The sequence below is a fragment of the Esox lucius genome, chromosome 21, assembly GCF_011004845.1.
Source record: "Esox lucius isolate fEsoLuc1 chromosome 21, fEsoLuc1.pri, whole genome shotgun sequence".
Lineage (NCBI taxonomy): Eukaryota > Metazoa > Chordata > Actinopteri > Esociformes > Esocidae > Esox > Esox lucius.
Window position 1 is genome coordinate 29,647,377 of NC_047589.1, and position 22,625 is coordinate 29,670,001.

Consider the following 22,625-nt stretch of genomic DNA (forward strand, 5'->3'; position numbering starts at 1 on the left):
ATGGTGTGTACGTGTGTGTGTGTGTTTGCGTGTGTGTGTGTGTTTGCATGTGCCTGTGTGTGTGTGTGTGTGTTTGTGTGTGCGTGTGTGTATGTGTGTGTGTGTGCATCACTACCTTCCACTGCTGTGCCCCCTCCCCTTTTCCCCCCTTGCCAACTCATTGCTCATTCATAATTTGCCATCTTACTTTCCTGCTGATTGTACAGGCTATGCATGGACTGGATATATGCAAAGAACCGTTGCCCATACCCCTCAGTCCAGCCCAGCATAAATAAACAGAACCAGTCCACAATCAATCATCCTGCATTCTCTGGGAGAGTGTCCAAAACAAACACGGCTTCTGTTTTTTATTTATGAGAAAAGGGGGAGAGAGGAAAAGAGAAAGAGATACAGTGGGTGGTAAGAGAGAGAAAGACAGAGGGTGGGAGAAAAAGACAGAGTGAGGGAGAAAAAGACAGAGGGAGGGAGGGAGAAAAAGACTGAGGGAGAGAGGGAGAGAGGGAGAGAGGGAGAGAGGGAGAGAGGGAGAGAGGGAGAGAGGGAGAGAGGGAGGGAGGGAGAAAAAGACAGAAAGAAAGAGGGAAGGGTGGAGAGAGAATCAGACATGAAGAAAAAGGTAGAAAACAATTTGAGAATGAGAGAAAGACAAAGAGAGGAGGTGAAATAGAGAGAAAGAGGCTGATGATTCAGTGAATGCTGGGAGTCAGAGTCAGGCTAGGTAAAAAAATCAGGCTGGTTGTGGCCCCTCTTGTCCAAGACCCTAAAAGTGAAACACAAAACCTCTCATTTTGGATAATTCAAATAAGTTCCCTATCCTCACGAGATCTTCATTTGTTTGGGGAAAGTTATCACATCTAAATGTATTATCATCAGTGGTTGACTTGAATTATCTTCTTAGGTCTTTAATAGAAAAAATATATAGTTTGATGTAGTCTATGTTGTTGTTTATTGAAATTTGAATGTGTTTGAATTCCAGGTGAATTTAGAGGCGATGATTGTTGCCAGGTCAGTGTGTCCTCCTACTGTTTAATGCCGTCTGGCTTAGTTCCCAATCCTTAGATGTCTACGTTTTATTTGTCTTCTTGACGTTAACGGTGTTATTTGCAACTTTCCACTTTACAAATGCAATAGAATGTTAATTATAGAAAGATATTTTTTAAATGGAGAACATCACAAACAATTTGTTAATGTTGGCTCAGAGTTGGCGCTCAGAGTTGGCGCCTCCCCAAACACGTTCTCTTCTTCATTTTCCTCTGGTCCTTTTGCGTTGCCAGTTTCAAAGAAAAAACTCGGAAGACGATGAAGGACTACGCAGGTTTATATGGATCCAAAATGGAGCTGTCTGCCATATTTCTGGTTACGGAGAAACAACTTCAGCTTGTCATTGTACTTACTAGCGATACCATTAACAAGGTGCGGTGGGGAACTCCCATTTTTACTGTGGTACTTGTGGTATAACCATAATGAACCCCTTTTCATACTGTTCCCAGGCCAGTGGAACCGGACAGAGATACACGGACAGAGATACACGGAACAGAGATACACGGACAGAGATACACGGACAGAGATACCTGGTAGTTTATTACTAGTGAGTGAGCTAAAATGATAGCTAACATGTAGTTAGCTGCTAAGGGCAGACATGGGTAGCTCTGTGTGTCACCAGCACCAGGTTAAAGTTGCACTGCAGGATATGCTATAAAAACAGTCATGCCAAAGCAAAGCTGTAGCTTGGCAGTTGTTTTACAGGTTGCTGAAAAGGCTATCTAGAGATGAAAATGTATTGTTTCTGCTGTTCTCTATGTAGGCACTGGGGGGAGGAGCCTACACATTTCTCCTTTAAATAACCGTGGCTAGGTCATCTGCTAATGGGCCGGAGTGGTAGTCCAGTGAGTTGCTCGTTCTGTCGTTGGTGTGCAGTGTGAAGAGCACAGCAGATCAGCTCACTTCCTTGGGTCTTCTGACATCATCTTCAGAATGTAGTTACAAAATGTACATCCAAACTTGATATGTTCCCTATTGGCCATCATTAGCAGTCTCTCACTCTTACTCCTGAGTAGTAAATCTGAGTAGTAGATACATTCGCGAGTATATCCATGTTCGGAAAAATGCGGTTACTGAAATGAAATAACACATCAGGTGAATGGGTCGGCTACCAGATCACATCTAAGGTCATTAATACATCAATAAACCAGGGTGATACTGTCATATGCCATCCACCTAAAAACCAACACAGTGTGGTTCATTCTTTTGGAATAATAAGGCTGGGCTAAAACAGGTAATCTGATTGATCTGATTGACATCTCTTTAACTTTGCCAACTGTTTATCGGATGGACTTCCATTTTACTTGAAATATTCAAGTTTTATTTGTTTGGTAAACATACAACATAGAATATCACACCCTACATTGGATGTGTCAATTATAGGTCAATAATTTGTGTAGTTCAAGACTAATTTCCATGAGGGTCAGTATGTTCTGTCTCATACGTCTTTCTCTTCTGTGTAGTAGTCACAGTGCTGCTAGATTGGCCCTTCCTTCACACCAGGTGATTCACATTAGGTGTGACCCCTCCTGTGTTCTAAATGACACCCTTTCCTCCAGGGCCAATAGGGTTGTTTGCGAAACGGGCATCATTTGGAAATGTTCCCGTATGACTCCTAGTTTTAATCCGGCTTATCAATACCAGTTATTTACCTAAATAACCTGTTGTTCTTCCCTTGCTTGGTGCAAATAAAGAATCTGGTCAAATGTAGTTCACTATTCAGGAAATAGGGGGTCACATCGAGCTCACTATCTCACTGCTTCCTCACTCCTCGATGCTTTTCACCAAGGCTTATCTTCGTTGTTTTCCATTACCGTTTCCTGTGAAACGGGAAGTCTGCCGGTCAGCGCCGGGGCATTCCCGACACGCGGCGTACAGCCTCTAACCACAATTTGTCGAGACACAATAAAACCTGCTTTCCATTATGGCTTCAAAGTCCATGTAACCCATGATTAATGAAGCTCCTTCATGCTGTATGTCTTTAATCATTATGACCTCTCTCTCTAACACACACACACACACACACAAATACACACACACACACACAAAGCCTCCTCGGATACATTAGCGATCCGTAAACCTCTTTCTACTGGGCCAGAAGGGCTCTTACCCTGACATCAGTGCCATTGCCTCATACTTGGAGAATTCCCCAAATTTAGAGGGTGGATGGGGAGGGGTTGTGGGGAGGGTGGAGGGGGAGGGTGTAGGGTGGATGGGGAGTGTGGAGGGGGAGGGTGTAGGGGGAGGGTGGAAGACGAGGGTGGATGGTGAGGGTGGAGGGGGAGGGAGTAGGGGAGGGTGGTTGGTGAGGGTGTAGGGGAGGATGGGGAGGGTGGAGGGTGGATGGGGAGGGTGGAGGGGGAGGGTGTAGGGGAGGGTGGATGGTGAGGGTGGAGGGGGAGGGTGTAGGGGAGGGTGGATGGTGAGGGTGTAGGGTGGATGGGGAGGGTGGAGGGTGGATGGTGAGGGTGGAGGGGGAGGGTGTAGGGGAGGGTGGATGGTGAGGGTGGAGGGGGAGGGTGTAGGGGAGGGTGGATGGTGAGGGTGGAGGGGGAGGGTGTAGGGGAGGGTGGATGGTGAGGGTGGAGGGGGAGGGTGTAGGGGAGGGTGGATGGTGAGGGTGGAGGGGGAGGGTGTAGGGGAGGATGGATGGTGAGGATGGAGGGGGAGGGTGGAGGGGGAGGGTGTAGGGGAGGATGGATGGTGAGGGTGGAGGGGGAGGCTGGAGGGGGAGTGTGGATGGGAGGGTGGAGGGGGAGGGTGTAGGGGGAGGGTGTAGGGGGAGGGTGGAGGGTGGATGGGGAGTGTGTAGGGGAGGATGGATGGTGAGGGTGGAGGGGGAGGGTGGAGTGGGGCAGGGGGTAAGGGGTGGTGGTACGAGCTGAAATAAGGCATGAGCTCGGAGAATGACTTTAAAATGGCACTTCATTCACTCGTGCTGCATAGTGTGCACTAGTTTGCGTGTTGTTAGCCCCTGGCGTGTGGTGGCGCCGTGTAGGGAGCAGGCTGGTATTTGGGACACGCTCAAAGGTTCTTTAATCACAGCACACAGAGGGAGTGACAGATTGGAGGGATCGCGGGCTAATTAGAGGCAATGCATTCGGTTGTTCAGAGGGCGGGTGGCACTTTGTTTCTCCAGAAGGGTTGATAAATAAAGTCCACACGCAATGAATGAAGGAATTGTAGACTTCTTGTGTTCTTTTTTTTCCTTTAAATGTACACGTTGATGTGTTCAGGGTTGGATGATACCCTTCTTGACCACATGTGGACTGTGGTTTCACCAGGGAATGGTTGGCCGAGTCCAGTCAATTTCTTTTAGGATATTGTCCATTATAGTGCTGAAAGATGAACATCGAAAACGCATGCAATAGACTTGATCAAAGTCGAGCGCCAAAACCATTTCCTCTGAGCTGTAGTTTAGTCCCAGGCCCTGGTGCACGTATGAGGCCCTGGTGCACGTACAAAAACATAATGGACGCATTCCTGTGGACCTGCCATTTGCAATCACATCTGATCCCCTGTTAGTTTCTCCAATTCTCACTTTGAAGAGTGCAGGCCTTGGAGAGGCGCATTACTGAATGATCACTGAGGAGATCTCTGAGGAGATCACTGAGGAGATCTCTGAGGAGATCACTGAGGAGATCTCTGAGGAGATTATTGAGGTACTGAGGTCTCTGGGCCAGAAGGGAACACTGCAGTGGTGTGTTGTCAGTGCTGGAGTAGTGAACTGGTTTTCTGTCACAGAGAAATAGGAAGCAGAAATGGAGAGAGACTGGAACAGACAGAGTTAGAGGGTGAGACAGAGACAGTGGGAGAGGGTGAGACAGAGACAGAGTGAGAGGGTGAGACAGAGACAGAGTGAGAGGGTGAGACAGAGACAGAGTGAGAGGGTGAGACAGAGACAGAGTGAGAGGGTGAGACATATAAACAGAGAGAGACCAACTGCCAGACAGAGACAGTGGGAGTCCAGTTTATATGTCATCTCCTGTCCCCAATAAAATGTGTTCCTGGCGGTTTTATACACTATTAGCCAAATTCACTGAATCATACAGTAGAGCAGACAGGAGAGTATTTGTCATCCGTGGGAGTTGACCTGTTTGATTCACTCTAATGAAGAGTGGGTCCTCTCCAGGATTTGGCTATGAGGATTTCACTGCACAACTCTGACATTACCCTGCCACTGAGCCATAAAGATGGGCAGAGAGAAAAAAGAAACTTTTCTATTGTTATGGCTGAAGACCATGAAACGTAGAAGAGAGGCTGAAGTTGTGGAACCCAACCCAGAGAGACCCAATCCTGGCTACCTAAAGGTCCCACAGAGATCCTGGCTACCTAAAGGTCCCACAGAGATGCTGGCTACCTAGAAGGGCCAACAGAAGATCCTTGAAGAGGTGAGATGATGAACTACTAAGACTCCAGCAGATAGAAGACTGTACCTTGTTAACCTCCTCAGAAAGGGGCACGCCATAAAAGTACATGCTTTACAAGCATGAGAACAAGTCTGACAAAGATGAACCGTAATTAGAAATGGCATTGTAGGACATATTGCAGCTAAGAAACCATTTCTGCAATCTATTCTGCTTGTTGCTTTTCCACAATAATGGTTTCTCAGCTGCTGAAAGGCCATTTATTTTAAGACTTCTTCAGGTTGAGGCCAGCACTTTAGCGCCAGATGACTCTGCCAGATTCTAAGCATGCAGTTCACTGGATTTCATTTCATTCTGTCCCTCAAGGAAGTGACCTTTAATCAGATGCAGACAGCTTTTTGGGTCTTCTGCTGTGTTTTCTGTCACAAACTCCCCCGTTTCTTAAACTTCATGATATTTCTTCCCGTAATCTCACTCGATATCAATTACCCTACGGACAACATGAGAAATTGTTGTTAATTTTATTGAATTATTGTTTCGTTGTTTTCACTGTAATGTCATACACTGTATATATTTAGCAAATAAACACTTCACAGATAAACAGCTTTGAAAACAAATCTCAGATGGCCTATGATTTTGGCACGGTATATAGTGTATAGGAAAAAGAGCTATGGGCCTGGGCACAAAAAAATAATGCTATATAGGGTGGGTAATATGCTGCCTTAGGGCTCTTGTCAAAAGGAGTGCGCTACATAGGCAATAGGGTGCCATTTGGACACTTGTTTGGATGTTGTTCACCGGCTGCAGTTTCCTCATCCTGACGTTGTCGTTTCCCAGAGTGCCTTTGACAGGGGACAGCCGTCAGATGAAAGGTAACTGCCATTTTCTTTTTAAATAAACATGTCAGGAAGCCTCTTTCAGCTGCGCCGAGTGTTTATTTGAGAGAGCCAACTACCGTTCCGGGGACCCTGTGGTTTGTCATCAGAGTTCCTCCCAGGTGAGCTAACAGATGGAGCTGAGCAGGCGGGAAGACCAATCTGAGAATGACCACATAGTACACTACTTTTAACCTGGGCCCTAATAAACCCTATTTACTACATAGTACACTACTTTTAACCTGGGCCCTAATAAACCCTATTTACTACATAGTACACTACTATTAACCTGGGCCCTAATAAACTCTATTTACTACATAGTACACTACTTTTAACCTGGGCCCTAATAAACCCTATTTCCTACATAGTACACTACTTTTAACCTGGGCCCTAATAAACCCTATTTACTACATAGTACACTTCTTTTAAACTAGGCCCTAATAAACCCTATTTCCTACATAGTACACTACTTTTAACCTGGGCCCTAATAAACCCTATTTACTGCATAGTACACTACTTTTAACCTGGGCCTTAATAAACCCTATTTCCTACATAGTACACTACTTTTAACCTGGGCCCTAATAAACCCTATTTACTGCATAGTACACTACTTTTAACCTGGGCCTTAATAAACCCTATTTACTACATAGTACACTACTTTTGACCAGAGCCCAGTAGAACCCTGCACTACTCTTGACTGCCATTCCAACAGAATATAGAATTCCATTAACCCCATTTTCCATTACCCTGTTTCTTATATAGCATCAGTACTTTTTGCCAGGGCCATTGGCTGCTCATTGCCTCTTCGAGGGAGCATGTGGTTGGTCAAGATATGTAAGGGATTGAGGGAATTGCATACGCATTATGAACAAAAAACAGCACAGCAGACGACCTGAGCTTAACATCCCAGACATATGTCCTCCTACACAGTTGCGGCGATGAAATCAGAAACCAACATTGATATGATCAGACTGGCCCCACCTGAGTTTCATCCGTTAAGATTTGTTAGTATACACATCACAAATATTCATTTCTCAATTGGTGTGATTTGCTCAGGGTTAATAAATTAAACTGTATCTCCAGAACTGTTCAAGATCGAGACCAAACTGTCTTTCACATGTTTGGCTATCCCAATCAGTGCCGGTCCTAGCTTTGGGCCCTAGCCTCGAAGCAACATTTGATTTATGGGCCCCATCTCCCTAGCAGTCCGTGGCCCCCTGGCAGTCGGGGGCCCTAAGTGCCTGCTTATGTTGCTGATGCCTAGGGCCGGGCCTGATCCCAATGAAAAATGTATAAATGCTTATTGACTATGACTGTAGAGTCAATTAACTATAGCAGTTTATCTTGAACCATTTAAACTTGAGAGACCAGACTAACTGTTATTTCACATTCAAGCTATTTCACATTCATCCTAACTCTTATTCTAAGTCTAACACATTTCCCACGCATACATGCTGGGAACCAAACCCAATTTACCACCCTGTTTCAAAAAAGTTGTAACGCTGTGTAAAATGCAAATGAAAACAGAATGCAATGAAGTGAATATCATTCATCCCTGTTTTTAACTGTAAATAGTACAAAGAGAACACATCAAATGTTGAAACTAAGAAATGTTACTGTTTTTGGAAAAATACATGCCTATTTTGAATTTCATGCCAGCAACACATTTCCATAAGGTTGGGACAGGGGCATGTTTATCACTGTGTTGCATCACTTCTTCTTTTAACAATACTCTGTAAGTGTTTGGGAACTGAGGAGACCAGTTGTTGTAGTTTTGAAAGAGAAATGTATTCCCATTCTTGCTTGATATTAGATTTCAGCTGCTCAACAGTTTGGGGGCTCCTTTGTCGTATTTTTTGTTTCGTAATGTAACAAATGTTTTCGATGGGTGACAGGTCTGGACTGCAGGCACGCCAGTTTAGCACCCAGACTCTCTTACTACGGAGCCATGCTGTTAAAATACGTGCAGAATGTGGTTTGACATTGTCTTACTGAAATAAGTAAGACCTTCCCTTAGAAAGATCTTGTCTGGATGGCAGCATATGTTGCTTCAAAACCTGTATATATTGTTCAGTATTAATGGTCCTTCACAGATGTGCAAGTCACCCATGCCATGTGCACTAATGCACCCCCATACCATTTCAGATGCTGGCTTTTTGAACTGTGTGCTGATAAAAAGACAGATGGCACCGCTCCTCTTTAGCGCAGAGGACACCCTGTCCATAATTCCCAAAAATAATTTCAAATTTTGATTTGTCAGACTACAGGACAGTTTTACACTTTACCTCGGTTCATCTTAAATGAGCTCGGGCCCAGAGAAGTTGGCAGTGTTTCTTCTTTGCATGGTAGAGTTTTAACTTGCATTTGTGGATGCAATGATGTACTGTGTTCACAGACAGTGGTTTTAAGAAGTGTTCCTGAGCCCATGCAGTGATTTCCACTACAGAATCGTATCTGTTTTTAATGCAGTGCTGTCTGAGAGCCCCGAAGATCACAGCCCTCCAATATTCGGTCTTGTCCCTTGGGTACAAAGAATTCTCCGGATTCTATGAATCTTTTAATGATATTATGTACCGTAAATGATGAGATCGCCTAACTCTTTGCAATTTTATGATAAGAATGTTATTCTTCAATTGTTGCGCTATTTGCCTGCGCAATCTTTCACAGAGTGGTGAACCCTTCCCCATCTTTTCCTCTGAAAAACTTATCCTCTCTGGAATGCTCTTTTTACACTCAATCATGTTACTGACCTGTTGCCAATTAACCTAAATTGTTTTTAGATGTTCCACCAGGTTTAGTTTTTTGCATTACTCAACTTTTCCAGCCCCTGTCCCAGCGTGTTGCTGGCATCAAATTCAAAGTGAGCATGTATTTTTCAAGAAACAATAAACATTTCTCCGTTTCAACATTTGATATCTTGTCTTTTTTACTATATTCTTTTAAATATAGTATTTAAATGATTTGCACATTATTGCATTATGATTTTCTTTAAATTTTTTGGAAGTGGGGTTGTACTTTGGGATGTATTTCCTTTGTATTTCCCCTGGCATTTTTGTGCTTTATTGCACAGCTAAGTAGGAAAAATATAGAATAGAGATTTTTGCTGAAAGACCTGTGGGACAGTTTGGAATTCATACAGCAGTAAGGACCCACTGCTTGCCCATCCAAGGCCCCAAGAGGACCATTTTAAAATCCTGTTGAGTTAATAAAAATTAAGTAAATTAAATTAAATCTGGTTTGTTGTGTTTATTTGGCATGGGAAGTCCTCAAACAGCACTGGGTTTTTCTGAGCTTGTTTTCACATATGCCATTTTTCATCTCGATAAGGAGAGCAATTGAGAAGATAGTTTATTAAACATTTTACAGTTAAATACATTATATTTGCTTGATGAATACTAACATAGGTAACCATGGAGACACAGGAGAGCTATCAGGAACTGTGGAAAGCTAAAGTTCGTCATTAAATAAATCTTTAAGTTAGTTGTTGCCAGGTTGATAAAAGAGTCCACGAGAAGTAAGTCCACACCAGAATCTTCCTCTTCACGTTATTCTAGAAGGCCAGAACGTTCAGTGGCAATGACCTGAAATGTGAGACAACAGTGCCCCCTGGTGTACTGTACTTGCGTTGCACATCTTGAATTCTCTGAGGTATATTTTACATTACATTCTCCTGCTGTGGGTACTGGACCAACTTTAACCTGCTCAATTCCTTCACTGGGGCAGGAGATAAGGAAAGGAGATGAGGAGATAAGGAGGGAGAGGACTTTGATCCCCAAAGGGTGCATGAGAACAGTCATATGATGTGACGTCACAAGAAGTAAACAAAACCTTCCCAGCAAAGGGGAAGTCTCTCGCTCGCTTTGGAAAGGAGTGTCAAGTTTGTTTGTGTGTGTGTGTGTCAGCTGCAACTCAGTGTGAGAATATTATCTGACTACATAACATTAGGCCAAAGTGACCACATCCTAAAGCAAAGTGACCATATCCTACAGCAAAGTGACCACATCCTACAGCACCAAGAATAAAATGTGTCGGTTACAACAGCTAATAGGTAGGTATAGCATGTCTTCGTATGTTTTACGAAACAGACTCACCAACCAGAGTTTGTTTTAGCAGTTACATTTCCCCCGCACATTGCTTAAATTGGTCGTCTTAAAGAAATGTGATTAGTAACCACTTTTTTGTATCACTGAGTGGCATTTTAAATTGTCTGTTGAAAGTACAAGTTAAACAATAATAAGCTAAATAAGAGGCTTAAAGCTGTAGGAAACTCCTGATCCTCGTCTGGGTCTCTGGCTTCTCTGCTTCGTCGTCCTGGTCCATGGATCCATCGACCTCATCCGCCTCCATGGGGTTCCCAGTGGGATGAAGACAGCTGTAAAACAGGCACAGACAGCCCAGCCCTAGAAGGGTCCCTCCGAATATCACCCCAGTCATGGGCCAGAAGAACTCCTTGGCCCCCATATCTGGCTTCACCAGAATCAACAGACAGGGACCGGAGAAGTTCACCAGCCCATAGAGCAGATAGTACACAGACATGTGGCCCCTGGTGTTCTGCCCTTTCACGTTAAAGAAGGTGAATACGAGGATGATCCCCACCACTATCCTGTACAGCACCTCCAGGGATTTAGATTTACAGAAGTCAGTCTGGACCTGACAGGCCCACAGTGTCCCAGCCAGGCCCAGGCCGGCCAGACCCAGGAGGCTGAACGGACTGACGACCAGGAAGAGGCTGATGCAGAGGATGTGTGAGGTGATGGTGAAGAGCTTGTAGAGGAAGTAGAACAGCGTGGGGAAACCACAGGGCATCTCCCGGACCTGGGTGAAATCGTACTATTATTAGCCTAAATCCTAACATGTATTTATATATTTATGTATTTTGTATTATATGTTGATTATAGCATCAATGTATGATAAAAGTATTCTGATATAAGTTCATGTACAGAATAGATATCATCATACTTTTATTTTGTTTGTGTCGTAGACCCAAGTTGTTACACAAGAAGGGCGTTATCACCTTAGACAAGGAGCGACGAAGACACCTGCGATAGTCAACTAGAGCCCAGGCAATATTAACCAATGAGAAGGCCATGCTGACACCTGGATGGAGCAGAGGACGCAATGAGAGAGAGAAGGATCTTCAAAGGCAGACACATGAGAGACAGACACGTGAGAGACAGACACCTGAGAGACAGACACGTGAGAAACAGACACATGAGAGACAGACACGTGAGAGACAGACACGTGAGAGACAGACACGTGAGAGACAGACACATGGGAGGCAGACACGTGAGAGGCAGACACGTGAGAGGCAGACACGTGAGAGGCAGACACATGGGAGGCAGACACATGAGAGGCAGACACGTGAGAGACAGACACATGGGAGGCAGACACGTGAGAGACAGACACATGAGAGACAGACACGTGAGAGACAGACACGTGAGAGACAGACACATGGGAGGCAGACACGTGAGAGACAGACACATGAGAGACAGACACGTGAGAGACAGACACGTGAGAGGCAGACACATGGGAGGCAGACACATGAGAGGCAGACACGTGAGAGACAGACACATGGGAGGCAGACACATGAGAGGCAGACACGTGAGAGACAGACACGTGAGAGACAGACACATGGGAGGCAGACACATGAGAGACAGACATGTGAGAGGCAGACACATGAGAGGCAGACACGTGAGAGACAGACACATGGGAGGCAGACACATGAGAGACAGACACGTGAGAGGCAGACACATGAGAGGCAGACACATGGGAGGCAGACACATGAGAGACAGACACGTGAGAGGCAGACACATGAGAGGCAGACACATGAGAAGGAGACACGTGAGTGGCAGACATGAGAACAAGGCCTGTGACAGAGAGGTGACATGTTTGAGGTAGTGGTAGAAAGACAGTCACATTCACTACACGAGAGTATGTGGTTCTGTTGTGGTTCTATTTTGGTTCTAGTGTCACACTAAAGCCACAGAAAGCTATCAGATGTTCTGTGTATAATGCCGAAGTAGGGGAGGTGGTTTTCTGTGTTCCACACATAGACAATGAGAGCACAACGATCAATATAATGATGTGCCGTATTCTGTAACTGTCTCCCAGCCCGCAGAGTCACACACACACTTTCAACCATTCAACATCCAGTGCATACACACTCACACTGCAGTATGGACCAATGACAGCTGCTCAGCCACTCAACATCCAGTGCATACACATCACACTGCAGTATGGACCAATGACAGCTGCTCAGCCACTCAACATCCAGTGCATACACACTCACACTGCAGTTTGGACCAATGACAGCTGCTCAGCCACTCAACATCCAGTGCACACACACTCACACTGCAGTATGGACCAATGACAGCTGCTCAGCCACTCAGCATCCAGTGCATACACATCACACTGCAGCATGGACCAATGACAGCTGCTCAGCCACTCAACATCCAGTGCACATACACTCACACTGCAGCATGGACCAATGACAGCTGCTCAGCCACTCAACATCCAGTGCACACACACTCACACTGCAGTATGGACCAATGACAGCTGCTCAGCCACTCAACATCCAGTGCATACACATCACACTGCAGCATGGACCAATGACAGCTGCTCAGCCACTCAACATCCAGTGCACATACACTCACACTGCAGTATGGACCAATGACAGCTGCTCAGCCACTCAACATCCAGTGCACACACACTCACACTGCAGCATGGACCAGTGATTGCTGCTCAGCATGATGTACAACTGGAGTAGGAGTTGAGGGCTGCTTTCTAGGAACGTCTCAAACAGTTTGAGCATGCTCAGATCAGCTGCTTGGCCAAACAGGTGCAGGTGGAAATCCCTGGAGTCGTCAACAGGGACGGGTGGTCTGGACCACAACACCCTGTGCCCCATCCTCAAAAGCCAGTAATACCTGCCAGGGACAGAGAGAGGGGAGTAAGACAGATCTGTTGGTGTTCCAATCGACTGACAGACAGACACAACTTGTGGGTGCAGAAATCCGTTTAGCTGACTAATTGAAATAGTGCCTCCACTGTGACATTGACTCTGGATCTAGGGTGTAACCAGATGGTCCAAGGAACATACTTGAGATGCCTGACATTCTGTTTTCAGGTGACTGATAATTGTGTTCAAAGAAACATTGCGTTTTCTGCAGCAGCAGAACACAAAAACTCTGCCTTATTGCTGTTAGAAACCGGCTACAGAATTAGAACAGAGTGTTTATCATAGTTGTGATGTAATCTCACATAGTTTCAATGTCGCACATAGCACAGCTTTCAGCCAATCAGCATTCAGTGTTCGAACCAGCTAGTTCATAACAACAGATCTAATGAAATGCCAACAGACAGACATCATGACATTTCACCTCAGACCTCTACAAACCTGTTGAACATTCCCATCTGTGTGACGTGGATTCCAACCAGCCCACCCATCTTCTGGTATGTTCCTGTTTGGACCAGCGTGTTTCTCATGTCGTCTCTGTACCAGGTGTAGCTAAAGATCTGTGTGACCATTGATCCGACCACCACAAACAGCACAGTCAGTCCGGCCCACAGAAGGTACTCTCCTCGGAAGAAGCTCACTGATAAAGCTACATCTGTCAAAATGTCCGCCAAGTAGAAGAGCAGACCGAGGATGGTAACCCACCATCGTAGTTTGGTGAATTCAGACTCAGTCTGAATCATATTTTTTGGTCAGCTTAGAAATTAATAGTGAAACCTAACTTGATTTGTTTCCTTAATAGTAAGTGGATCAGTGCATGATGGAAGTGATGACCCTCAGGAGCTAGATCTTCTGGGTGGTGGGTTGAGCTTGGTCGGTTGGTTTTAGATTCTTTAAGGAGTTGTGGTCTTTCTGGACTTTTCCAGAAAGGTCTGAGATGTCCAAAGCTACTTCGTTCCCTGGAATGTGTAAGTTGTCTAGATCATCCACTGAAAATTAGTAGGGGAAAAAAATATGAAAGATTTAAGTGTTTAATGTTTTACGTTTCATTCTCTTTCTTTTGCCCTCAATCTCTCCATATCTCAACCGATTATTCTTTATTCTTCATCACTTTGTTTCATTTTTATTTGGTGTCTTTATCTGACATTGTGGAGCAGGACAGTGAATGTGATGAAGTTGTAGACTTTTTTCATAATCTTTAAACAACCTACAAGTATTAAATGAACAAAATGCATACATGAATGACTTTTCTTGAACTCAGATTGTGTGTCCTGTCACAGCACCCTTTGCCACCATTTCTACCATCATAAATAATGATAACATACAGCTGATTGAGTGTTTCTCCTAACTACACACACGCACACACACACACAGCACGTTAACTCCCAGCACTCCAATTCAGGACACTTAATCTGTTGTAGCAAGGAGCAGCTTCATTCAAGCTAAACATTTCCGTGAACTATGCTGTTAAAACTCAGCTTTTTCATATGGATGATTTCCTAAAACATTTTGTTCTTCCCCGCTAACCAGGACCTAGACACTTTGGGTGCAAATCAGGTGGAACAGAAAACCTGTATCGCCTTCGCCTTGATCATGTCATCTCAATACTGACGCTAATTCTGTTCACCTGTAACTCCAACACGAAACATGTCCCACATTCATTGTTATCAGTCAGGTGAACCTTTGCTTTTACCTGTTGGAACGTATGCCTCTATACTGTACATAGAGAGGAGTTAAATTAAAAACATGATGTAATTAGGAATTAAGCATACCTTGTATTCCCTGTCGGTTGTCCCCCCTGTTTCACGGTCCCTGATCCAGACTCCCCCAACAGATCTGCTGTCTGCCTGATCCAGACTCCCCCAACAGATCTGCTGTCTGCCTGATCCAGACTCCCTTAAATGATCCACTTCACTCCCATTTATTGAAAGTCATGTGACCACATCACTACCAACACCCACTGCAGCAATCATATGACATAATAGAGTAAATGGGTGTGTGAGGTTGTGTGTCTGTGTGGGTGTGTGAATGCATACATGCGACTCCTTCGCTAAGAATTAACGTTTGCCAAAGTTCCCTATTCTCAAAGAAAAAAAGGAAAAGGAAAGAAAGAAAAACGTCCAACCACAGAAGCGCACCATTCTCACACGTCAACTCACATGTTATCACACTGCAGCAAATGCACCGTCGCAAAGGAAACACGCATTCTGGACATTCCAGTCTCATGGTGAGATGTTTAACCTCATGATGTAATTCTTCATTCTTAAAATTGTGTTGCAACATACACCAAGGGACAGTTTTGTGGATTTACATTAAGCAGGTAGGGATTCTCCACTGAGGTTGATTTTGTAGTCCAGGTCTAAGCATAATCTGTGCCAGTCTAGTCCTATTCTAAAAGAATCAGGCAAAGTGGAGATTTCCATATCAAGCTCAATGTACAGATACTCAGCCTAGAAACCACAAGGAGCAAACTACAACAAAAGTTGATAAACGGTGCTAGGAAAACCTCCCTAGTACTGTCAAAACCTAGGAAAAACCTCCCTAGTACTGTCAAATCCTTGTAAAGACCTCCCTAGTACTGTCAAAACCTAGGTAAAACCTCCCTAGTACTGTCAAATCCTTGGAAAAACCTCCCTAGTACTGTCAAAATCTAGGAAAAACCTCCCTAGTACTGTCAAATCCTTGGAAAGACCTCACTAGTACTGTCAAAACCTAGGTAAAACCTCCCTAGTACTGTCAAAACCTAGGAAAAACCTCCCTAGTACTGTCAAAACCTAGGAAAAACCTCCCTAGTACTGTCAAAACCTAGGAAAAACCTCCCTAGTACTGTCAAAACCTAGGAAAACCTCCCTAGTACTGTCAAAACCTAGGAAAACCTCCCTAGTACTGTCAAAACCTAGGAAAACCTCCCTAGTACTGTCAAAACCTAGGAAAAAACATGGATGACCAGGTAGACAGAAACAACCAGGTAGACAGAGACAAACAGGTAGACATGGATGACCAGGTAGACAGAGACAAACAGGTAGACAGAGACCACCAAGTAGACATGGATGACCAGGTAGACAGAAACAACCAGGTAGACAGAGATGACCAGGTAGACAGAGATGACCAGGTAGACAGAGACAAACAGGTAGACATGGATGACCAGGTAGACAGGGAACAGGTAGACATGGATGCCCAGGTAGACAGGGAACAGGTAGACATGGATGCCCAGGTAGACAGGGAACAGGTAGACATGGATGCCCAGGTAGACATGGACCAGGTAGACAGGGAACAGGTAGACATGGATGCCCAGGTAGACATGGACCAGGTAGACATGGACCAGGTAGACATGGACCAGGTAGACATGGACCAGGTAGACATGGATGCCCAGGTAGACATGGACCAGGTAGATATGGATGACCAGGTAGACAGGGACCAGGTAGACAGGGACCAAGTAGAAATGGATGACCAGGTAGACATGGACCAGATAGACAGGGATGGCCAGGTAGATGTGGATGATCAGGTAGATGGGACCAGGTAGACATGGACAGTGACTTTGGGCAGGGTCAGCTAGGCCTTATTAGCTAAATTAGCAATATCATAGGTATTTTAAAATCAATCGTTTTAACACAAACAAATGAAGTCAAATGATTAAATAAAGTATTTATCTTAAACTCTCTCTATATTTACAGTGGATATAAAAAGTCTACACACCCCTGTTAAAATGCCGGGTTCTTGTGATGGTAAAGAATGAAACAGATAAATCATGTCAGAACTTTTTCCACCTTGAATGTGACCCATAATGTGAACAATCCAATTGAAAAACTGAAATCTTTGAGAAAACAAACAAAAATAAACAAAAAATCCCAAAAACTTGGTTGCATAAATGTGCACACCCTTTAACTAATACTTTGTTGAAGCACCTTTTGATTTTATTACAGCACTCAGTCTTTTTGGGTAGGAGTCTATTAGCATGGGCACATCTTGACGTGGCAATATTTGCCCACTCTTCTTTGCAAAAGCGCTCCAAATCTGTCAGATTGCGAGGACATCTCCTGTGCACAGCCCTCTTCAGATCACCCCACAGATGTTGAATTGGATTCAGGTCTGGGCACTGGCTGGGCCATTCCAAAATGTTAATCTTCTTCTGGTGAAGCCATGCTTTTGTGGATTTGGATGTGTGCTTTGGGTCGTTGTCATGCTGAAAGGTGAACTTCCTATTCATCTTCAGCTTTCTAACGGACGCTTGAAGGTTTTGTGCCAAGATTGCCTGGTATTCTGTATATAATTCCCTCCACCCTGACTAAGGCCCCGGTTCCAGCTGAAGACAAAAAGCCCCAAGGCATGAGGCAGCCACCACCATGCTTCACTGTGGATATTGTGTTCTTTGGGTGATGTGTAGTGTTGTTTTTGCACCAAACATACCTTTTGGAATTATGGCCAAAAGGTTCAACCTTGGTTTCATCAGACCATAACACATTTTCCCACATGCTTTTGGGGGACATGATGTTTGTTTTTAAGGCTTGGATCTTTTTCTTTGTAAGAAAAGGCTTCCGTCTTGGCCCCCTACCCCATAGCCCATTCATATGAAGAATACGGGAGATTGTTGTCACATGTAGCACCAGTTCTTGGTGTCTCTGTTGTGCCATATTTTCTCCACTTGATGATGTCTGTCTTGTTCCATGGTATATCTAATGCTTTGGAAATTCTTTTGTACCCTTCTCCTGACTGATATCTTTCAACAATGAGATCCCTCTGATGCTTTGGAAGCTCTCTGCGGACCATGGCTTTTGCTCTGAGATGCAACTAAAAAAATGTCTGGAAAATCTGGAAAAACTGTTGAATTTTATTTGTGATTAATCAGAGTCACTTTAAATGATGGCAGGTGTGTAATGACTTCTATTAAACATGAGTTTGAATGTGATTGGTTAATTCTGAACACACCCACATCCCCAGTTATAAGAAGGTGTGCACACGTATGCAACCCGGTTATTGTAAGGTTTTTATTTTTCATTTTTCCCCCTCAAAGATTTCAGTTTGTTTTTCAATTGAATTGTTCAGATTATAGCTCACATTAAAAGTGTAAAGGTTTCTGACATGATTTATCTTTGTCTCGTTCTTTTACATCACAAAAACCTGGCAGGTTTAACAGGGGTGTGTAGACTTTGTATATCCACTGTATATGTATAATTCCCATGCCCGAATGCGTATTCCTCCCAAATCTAATGGGATGGTTTTAAACCTCTCATTTAGCAATATATGTGTAAAGAGATTAATTGAACTTGACCTGAACAATCGAAATGTCACGATAACATAAGGGGAAATAAACTCTGGGAGAGAATCATGAATCTGCTTACACTGACCTCATTACCAAAACTGTCAGAAAGAAACTGTGGGAGAGCATTGTGAATCTGCTTACACTGACCTCATTACCAAATCTGTCAGAAAGAAACTGTGGGAGAGCATTGTGAATCTGCTTACACTGACCTCATTACCAAAACTGTCAGAAAGTCGTGATCAAGTCAAATGATACAAAACTGAAAAAAATCAATTGCACATGTTGACGTCCCACAGTGTATTTAACTGATGTGAATGTTGCCTCTTATCTTTTTCTCATTTGGAGTTGTAATCTTCACCTTAACTTTATTGAGAGATTAAGGTAACCAGTTAAACAAATTACACCAAAAGATTACATTTTGGCTGGTATGGCCAGAAATTAGTTTAGGATCCCCTCTCAATCAGAGAGATTTCTGGCTCCCAGGTGTCTTTTATACAGGTAACGAGCTGAGATTAGGAGCACACTCTTAAAGGGAGTGCTCCTAATCTCAGCTTGTTACCTGTATAAAAGACACCTGTCCAAAGCAATCAATCACATTCCAAACTCTCCACCATGGCCAAGACCAAAGAGCTGTCCAAGGATGTCAGGGACAAGATTGTAGACCTACAATCTTGGAATGGGTTACAAGACCATCGCCAAGCATCTTGGTGAGAAGGTGACAACAGTTGGTGCGATTATTCACAAATGAAAAGAAACACAAAATAACTGTCAATCTCCCTCGGTCTGGAGCTCCATGCAAGATCTCACCTCGTGGAGTTGCAATGATCATGAGAACGGTGAGGAATCAGCCCAGGACTACTCGGGAGGACCTTGTCAATGATCTCAAGGCAGCTGGGACCATAATCACCAAGAAAACAATTGGTAATACACTGAAATCCTGCAGCGCCTGCAAGTCCCCCTGCTCAATAAAGCACATGTACAGGCCCGTCTGAAGTTTGCCAATGAACATCTGAATGATTCAGAGGAGAACTGGGTGAAAGTGTTGTGGTCAGAGGAGACCAAAATCAAGCTCTTTGGCATCAACTCAACTCGCCGTGTTTGGAGGAGGAGGAATGCTGCCTATGACCCCAAGAACACCATCCCCACCGTCAAACATGGAGGTGGAAGCGTTATGCTTTGGAGGTGTTTTTCTGCTAAGGGGACAGGACAGCTTCACTGCATCAAATGGATGATGGACGGGGCCATGTACTGTTACATTTTGGGTAAGAACCTCCTTCCCTCAGCCAGGGCATTAAAAATGGGTCGTGGATGAGTATTCCAGCATGACAATGACCCAAAACACACAGCCAAGGCAACAAAGGAGTGGCTCAAGAAGAAGCATATTAAGGCCTGGAGTGACCTAGCCAGTCTCCAGACCTTAAACCCATAGAAAATCTGTGGAGGGAGCTGAAGGTTCAAGTTGGCAAACGTCAGCCTCAAAACCTTAATGACTTGGAGTAGATCTGCAAAGAGGAGTGGGACAAAATCCCTCCTGAGATGTGTGCAAACCTGGTGGCCAACTACAAGAAACATCTGACCTCTGTGATTGCCAACAAGGGTTTTACCACCAAGTACTAAGTCATGTTTTGCAGAGGGGTCAAATACTTATTTCACTCATTAAAATGTAAATACATTTATAAAAATGTTTACGTGCTTTTTTCTGGATTTATTTGTTGTTATTGTGTCTCTCACTGTTCAAGTAAATCTACCATTAAAATTATAGACTGATCATTTCTTTGTCAGTGGGGAAATATACAAAATCAGCAGGGGATCAAATATTTTTTTCCCTCACTGTAACTGTTTATCAGTCTTTTATTATATTTTCTTACTTCCTGATCTCCTACGTAGGCTACATTTCTGCTTCTTCCTGACAATTGATTGCAATATAAAACTGATACTGACAAGAGCGGCCTGTAGATCCCTTGGTGTTAACATAGAGTTCTTAGGGACATTTGAGAATATTTCGGTCAGCTCTTGGGACGAATTTGGTGGTAAAAACTGTCCGACGCAGATTTTTATTTTCTAGCTCCTTTCAGAGGAAACAGGCTTGGATCTTGGAGGTGACTGAGGAGGAGACAGGCTTGGCTCCTGGAGGAGACTGAGGAGGAGACAGGCTTGGTTTGTAGAGGAGACAGAGGAGGAGACAGGCATGTCTCCTGGAGGAGACTGGGATAGAGACAGGCTTGGCTCGGGGACGAGTCTGAGGTGGAGACAGGCTTGGCTCTGGGAGGAGACTGAGGAGGAGACAGGCTTGGCTTGGGGAGGAGACTGAGGAGGAGACAGGACTGTGTGCTGGAGGAGACAGGCTTATCTCTGGGAGGAGACTGAGGAGGAGACAGGCCTGTGTGCTGAAGGAGACTAAGGAGGAGACAGGTTTGGCTCAGGGAGGAGAATGAGGAGGAGACAGGCATGTGTGCTGGAGGAGACTGAGGAGGAGACAGGCTTGGCTCTGGTAGGAGACTAAGGAGGAGACAGGCTTGGCTTGGGGAGGAGACTGAGGAGGAAACAGGACTGTGTGCTGGAGGAGACAGGCTTGGCTCTGAGAGGAGACTGAGGAGGAGACAGGCCTGTGTGCTGAAGGAGACTAAGGAGGAGACAGGTTTGGCTCGGGGAGGGGAATGAGGAGGAGACAGGCCTGTGTGCTGGAGGAGACTGAGGAGGAGACAGGCTTGGCTCTGGGAGGAGACTGAGGAGGAGACAGGCCTGTGTGCTGGAGGAGACTGAGGAGGAGACAGGCTTGGCTCTGGGAGGAGACTGAGGAGGAGACAGGCCTGTGTGCTGGAGGAGACTGAGGAGGAGACAGGCTTGGCTCGTGGAGGCGACTGAGCAGAAACAGCAAAGCAGGAGAGGTGGGCTAAGACTCACCTCCTCGTTCAGGGCTACACTCCCGCCAGCCACTAAGAACTGGTCTGAGATCAGCGTAAGTTTGTACATTTTACATTATAGTAATTTATGGAGTCTTGACTCCAAATCATATTCACATTTATTTGGTAGACTTTTTTTCAGAGTGACTTTCTGTACTGAGTGCATATATTTTCACACTGACCCCCTGCAAGTAATCAAAACACACAGATGTTGCAAGCGGCACGTTCTTACCAAGGGAGCTACAAGGGACCAACAGGACATGTTGTATGAACACACTGTCCTTGCGTGTCACCCAGAGGCACGTCTTGTGTTGCGTTCAGTCTGTCCACTAGGGGGCATGGATCTACCAAACCCCTGGAAGTCTCTTCAACCATAGTGCTGTTTTAACATCCCCAAGGCCAGTTTCCATGGTTCCTATAGTTAGCTAGGTGAGTACACCATAGATCTGTGGAGCACACACGAAACACAAGTCGCTCATGTTTTAGAAAAAAATAAACATCTGTAACTACCAGTTCAACATTCACTGTAGAAGGTATTTCATCTTTAAAGTGTGCCAACTCTCAGACATACAGTAAACTATTGCATGTCTTATACACTTGCTGCAAGTCATGATATTTGGCGTGTTTAAGTACCAGATTGTTTATGAACATGCGCAGGGATTTTCCCTTCGGACAAAACATAAGCGTAATGAAAGGCTACCATTGAATGTTGGAGGCTTTCTAATGGATAGACATCTCTTTAACCACTCTATCAGTTCTGGGCCGTGGAGGGCAGAGGACAAAGGAGATTTGGTACATATACACTCCTACTGAATGAAACCTTTTGAATGAACTCCTACAGAATGAGAAAACCCCATAGAGATGGCCTTTGAAGGCATTTACAACTTAAATGTAGTCAAGTGGGTGGGACTGCTATCATTCCTGATGACTTGGTTTGGTAGGACTCCAACCAAAGAAGTTGAAAGGCCAAATCAGTTGACCTTAAAATGAGAAAGTATAAAGTTAAAAGTCGCACACAATTTACTACATCAAAATGTCGGATTACCTCGATGTAGAAGTGCATGTTCTAATCAGACTATTGTTGGCCCGTAGCGGGCTCTAACCACCTCTATGACAAAAACCGATCAATGCACTCCAGGCATATAGGGGGCGGTAAATCGCTCAGGCAATGTCTAGCCCAGCTCGAAAAAAACAGCTCTACCGGCGATGCGCGTCGATGGATCC

General features: G+C 44.6%; 1 protein-coding gene across 1 annotated transcript; it reads right to left on the minus strand.

Annotated features, from left to right (window-relative positions):
- Positions 1-9,514: 9,514 nt before the first annotated feature.
- On the minus strand, positions 9,515-15,296 carry xkr9 (XK, Kell blood group complex subunit-related family, member 9). Its single transcript, XM_010885983.3, has 5 exons — positions 15,011-15,296; positions 13,680-14,227; positions 12,998-13,209; positions 11,298-11,380; positions 9,515-11,098 (listed from the first exon to the last, which is right to left on the minus strand). Exons 2-5 carry the CDS (start codon positions 13,979-13,981, stop codon positions 10,535-10,537), a joined length of 1,161 nt encoding a protein of 386 aa, XP_010884285.1. The 5' UTR covers positions 13,982-14,227; positions 15,011-15,296; the 3' UTR covers positions 9,515-10,534.
- Between the last annotated feature and the right edge of the window lie 7,329 nt (positions 15,297-22,625).

Coding starts and splice junctions, on each gene's coding strand:
- xkr9 (XM_010885983.3), bottom strand. CDS start 13,981: ATGATTCAGACTGAGTCTGAATTCACCAAACTACGATGGTGGGTTACC. Junction 13,210..13,679: donor CAGATGGGAATGTTCAACAG/GTTTGTAGAGGT, acceptor TGTCCCTGGCAG/GTATTACTGGCTTTTGAGGA. Junction 11,381..12,997: donor TCACTGGTCCATGCTGCAGT/GTGAGTGTGTGT, acceptor TGCTCCATCCAG/GTGTCAGCATGGCCTTCTCA.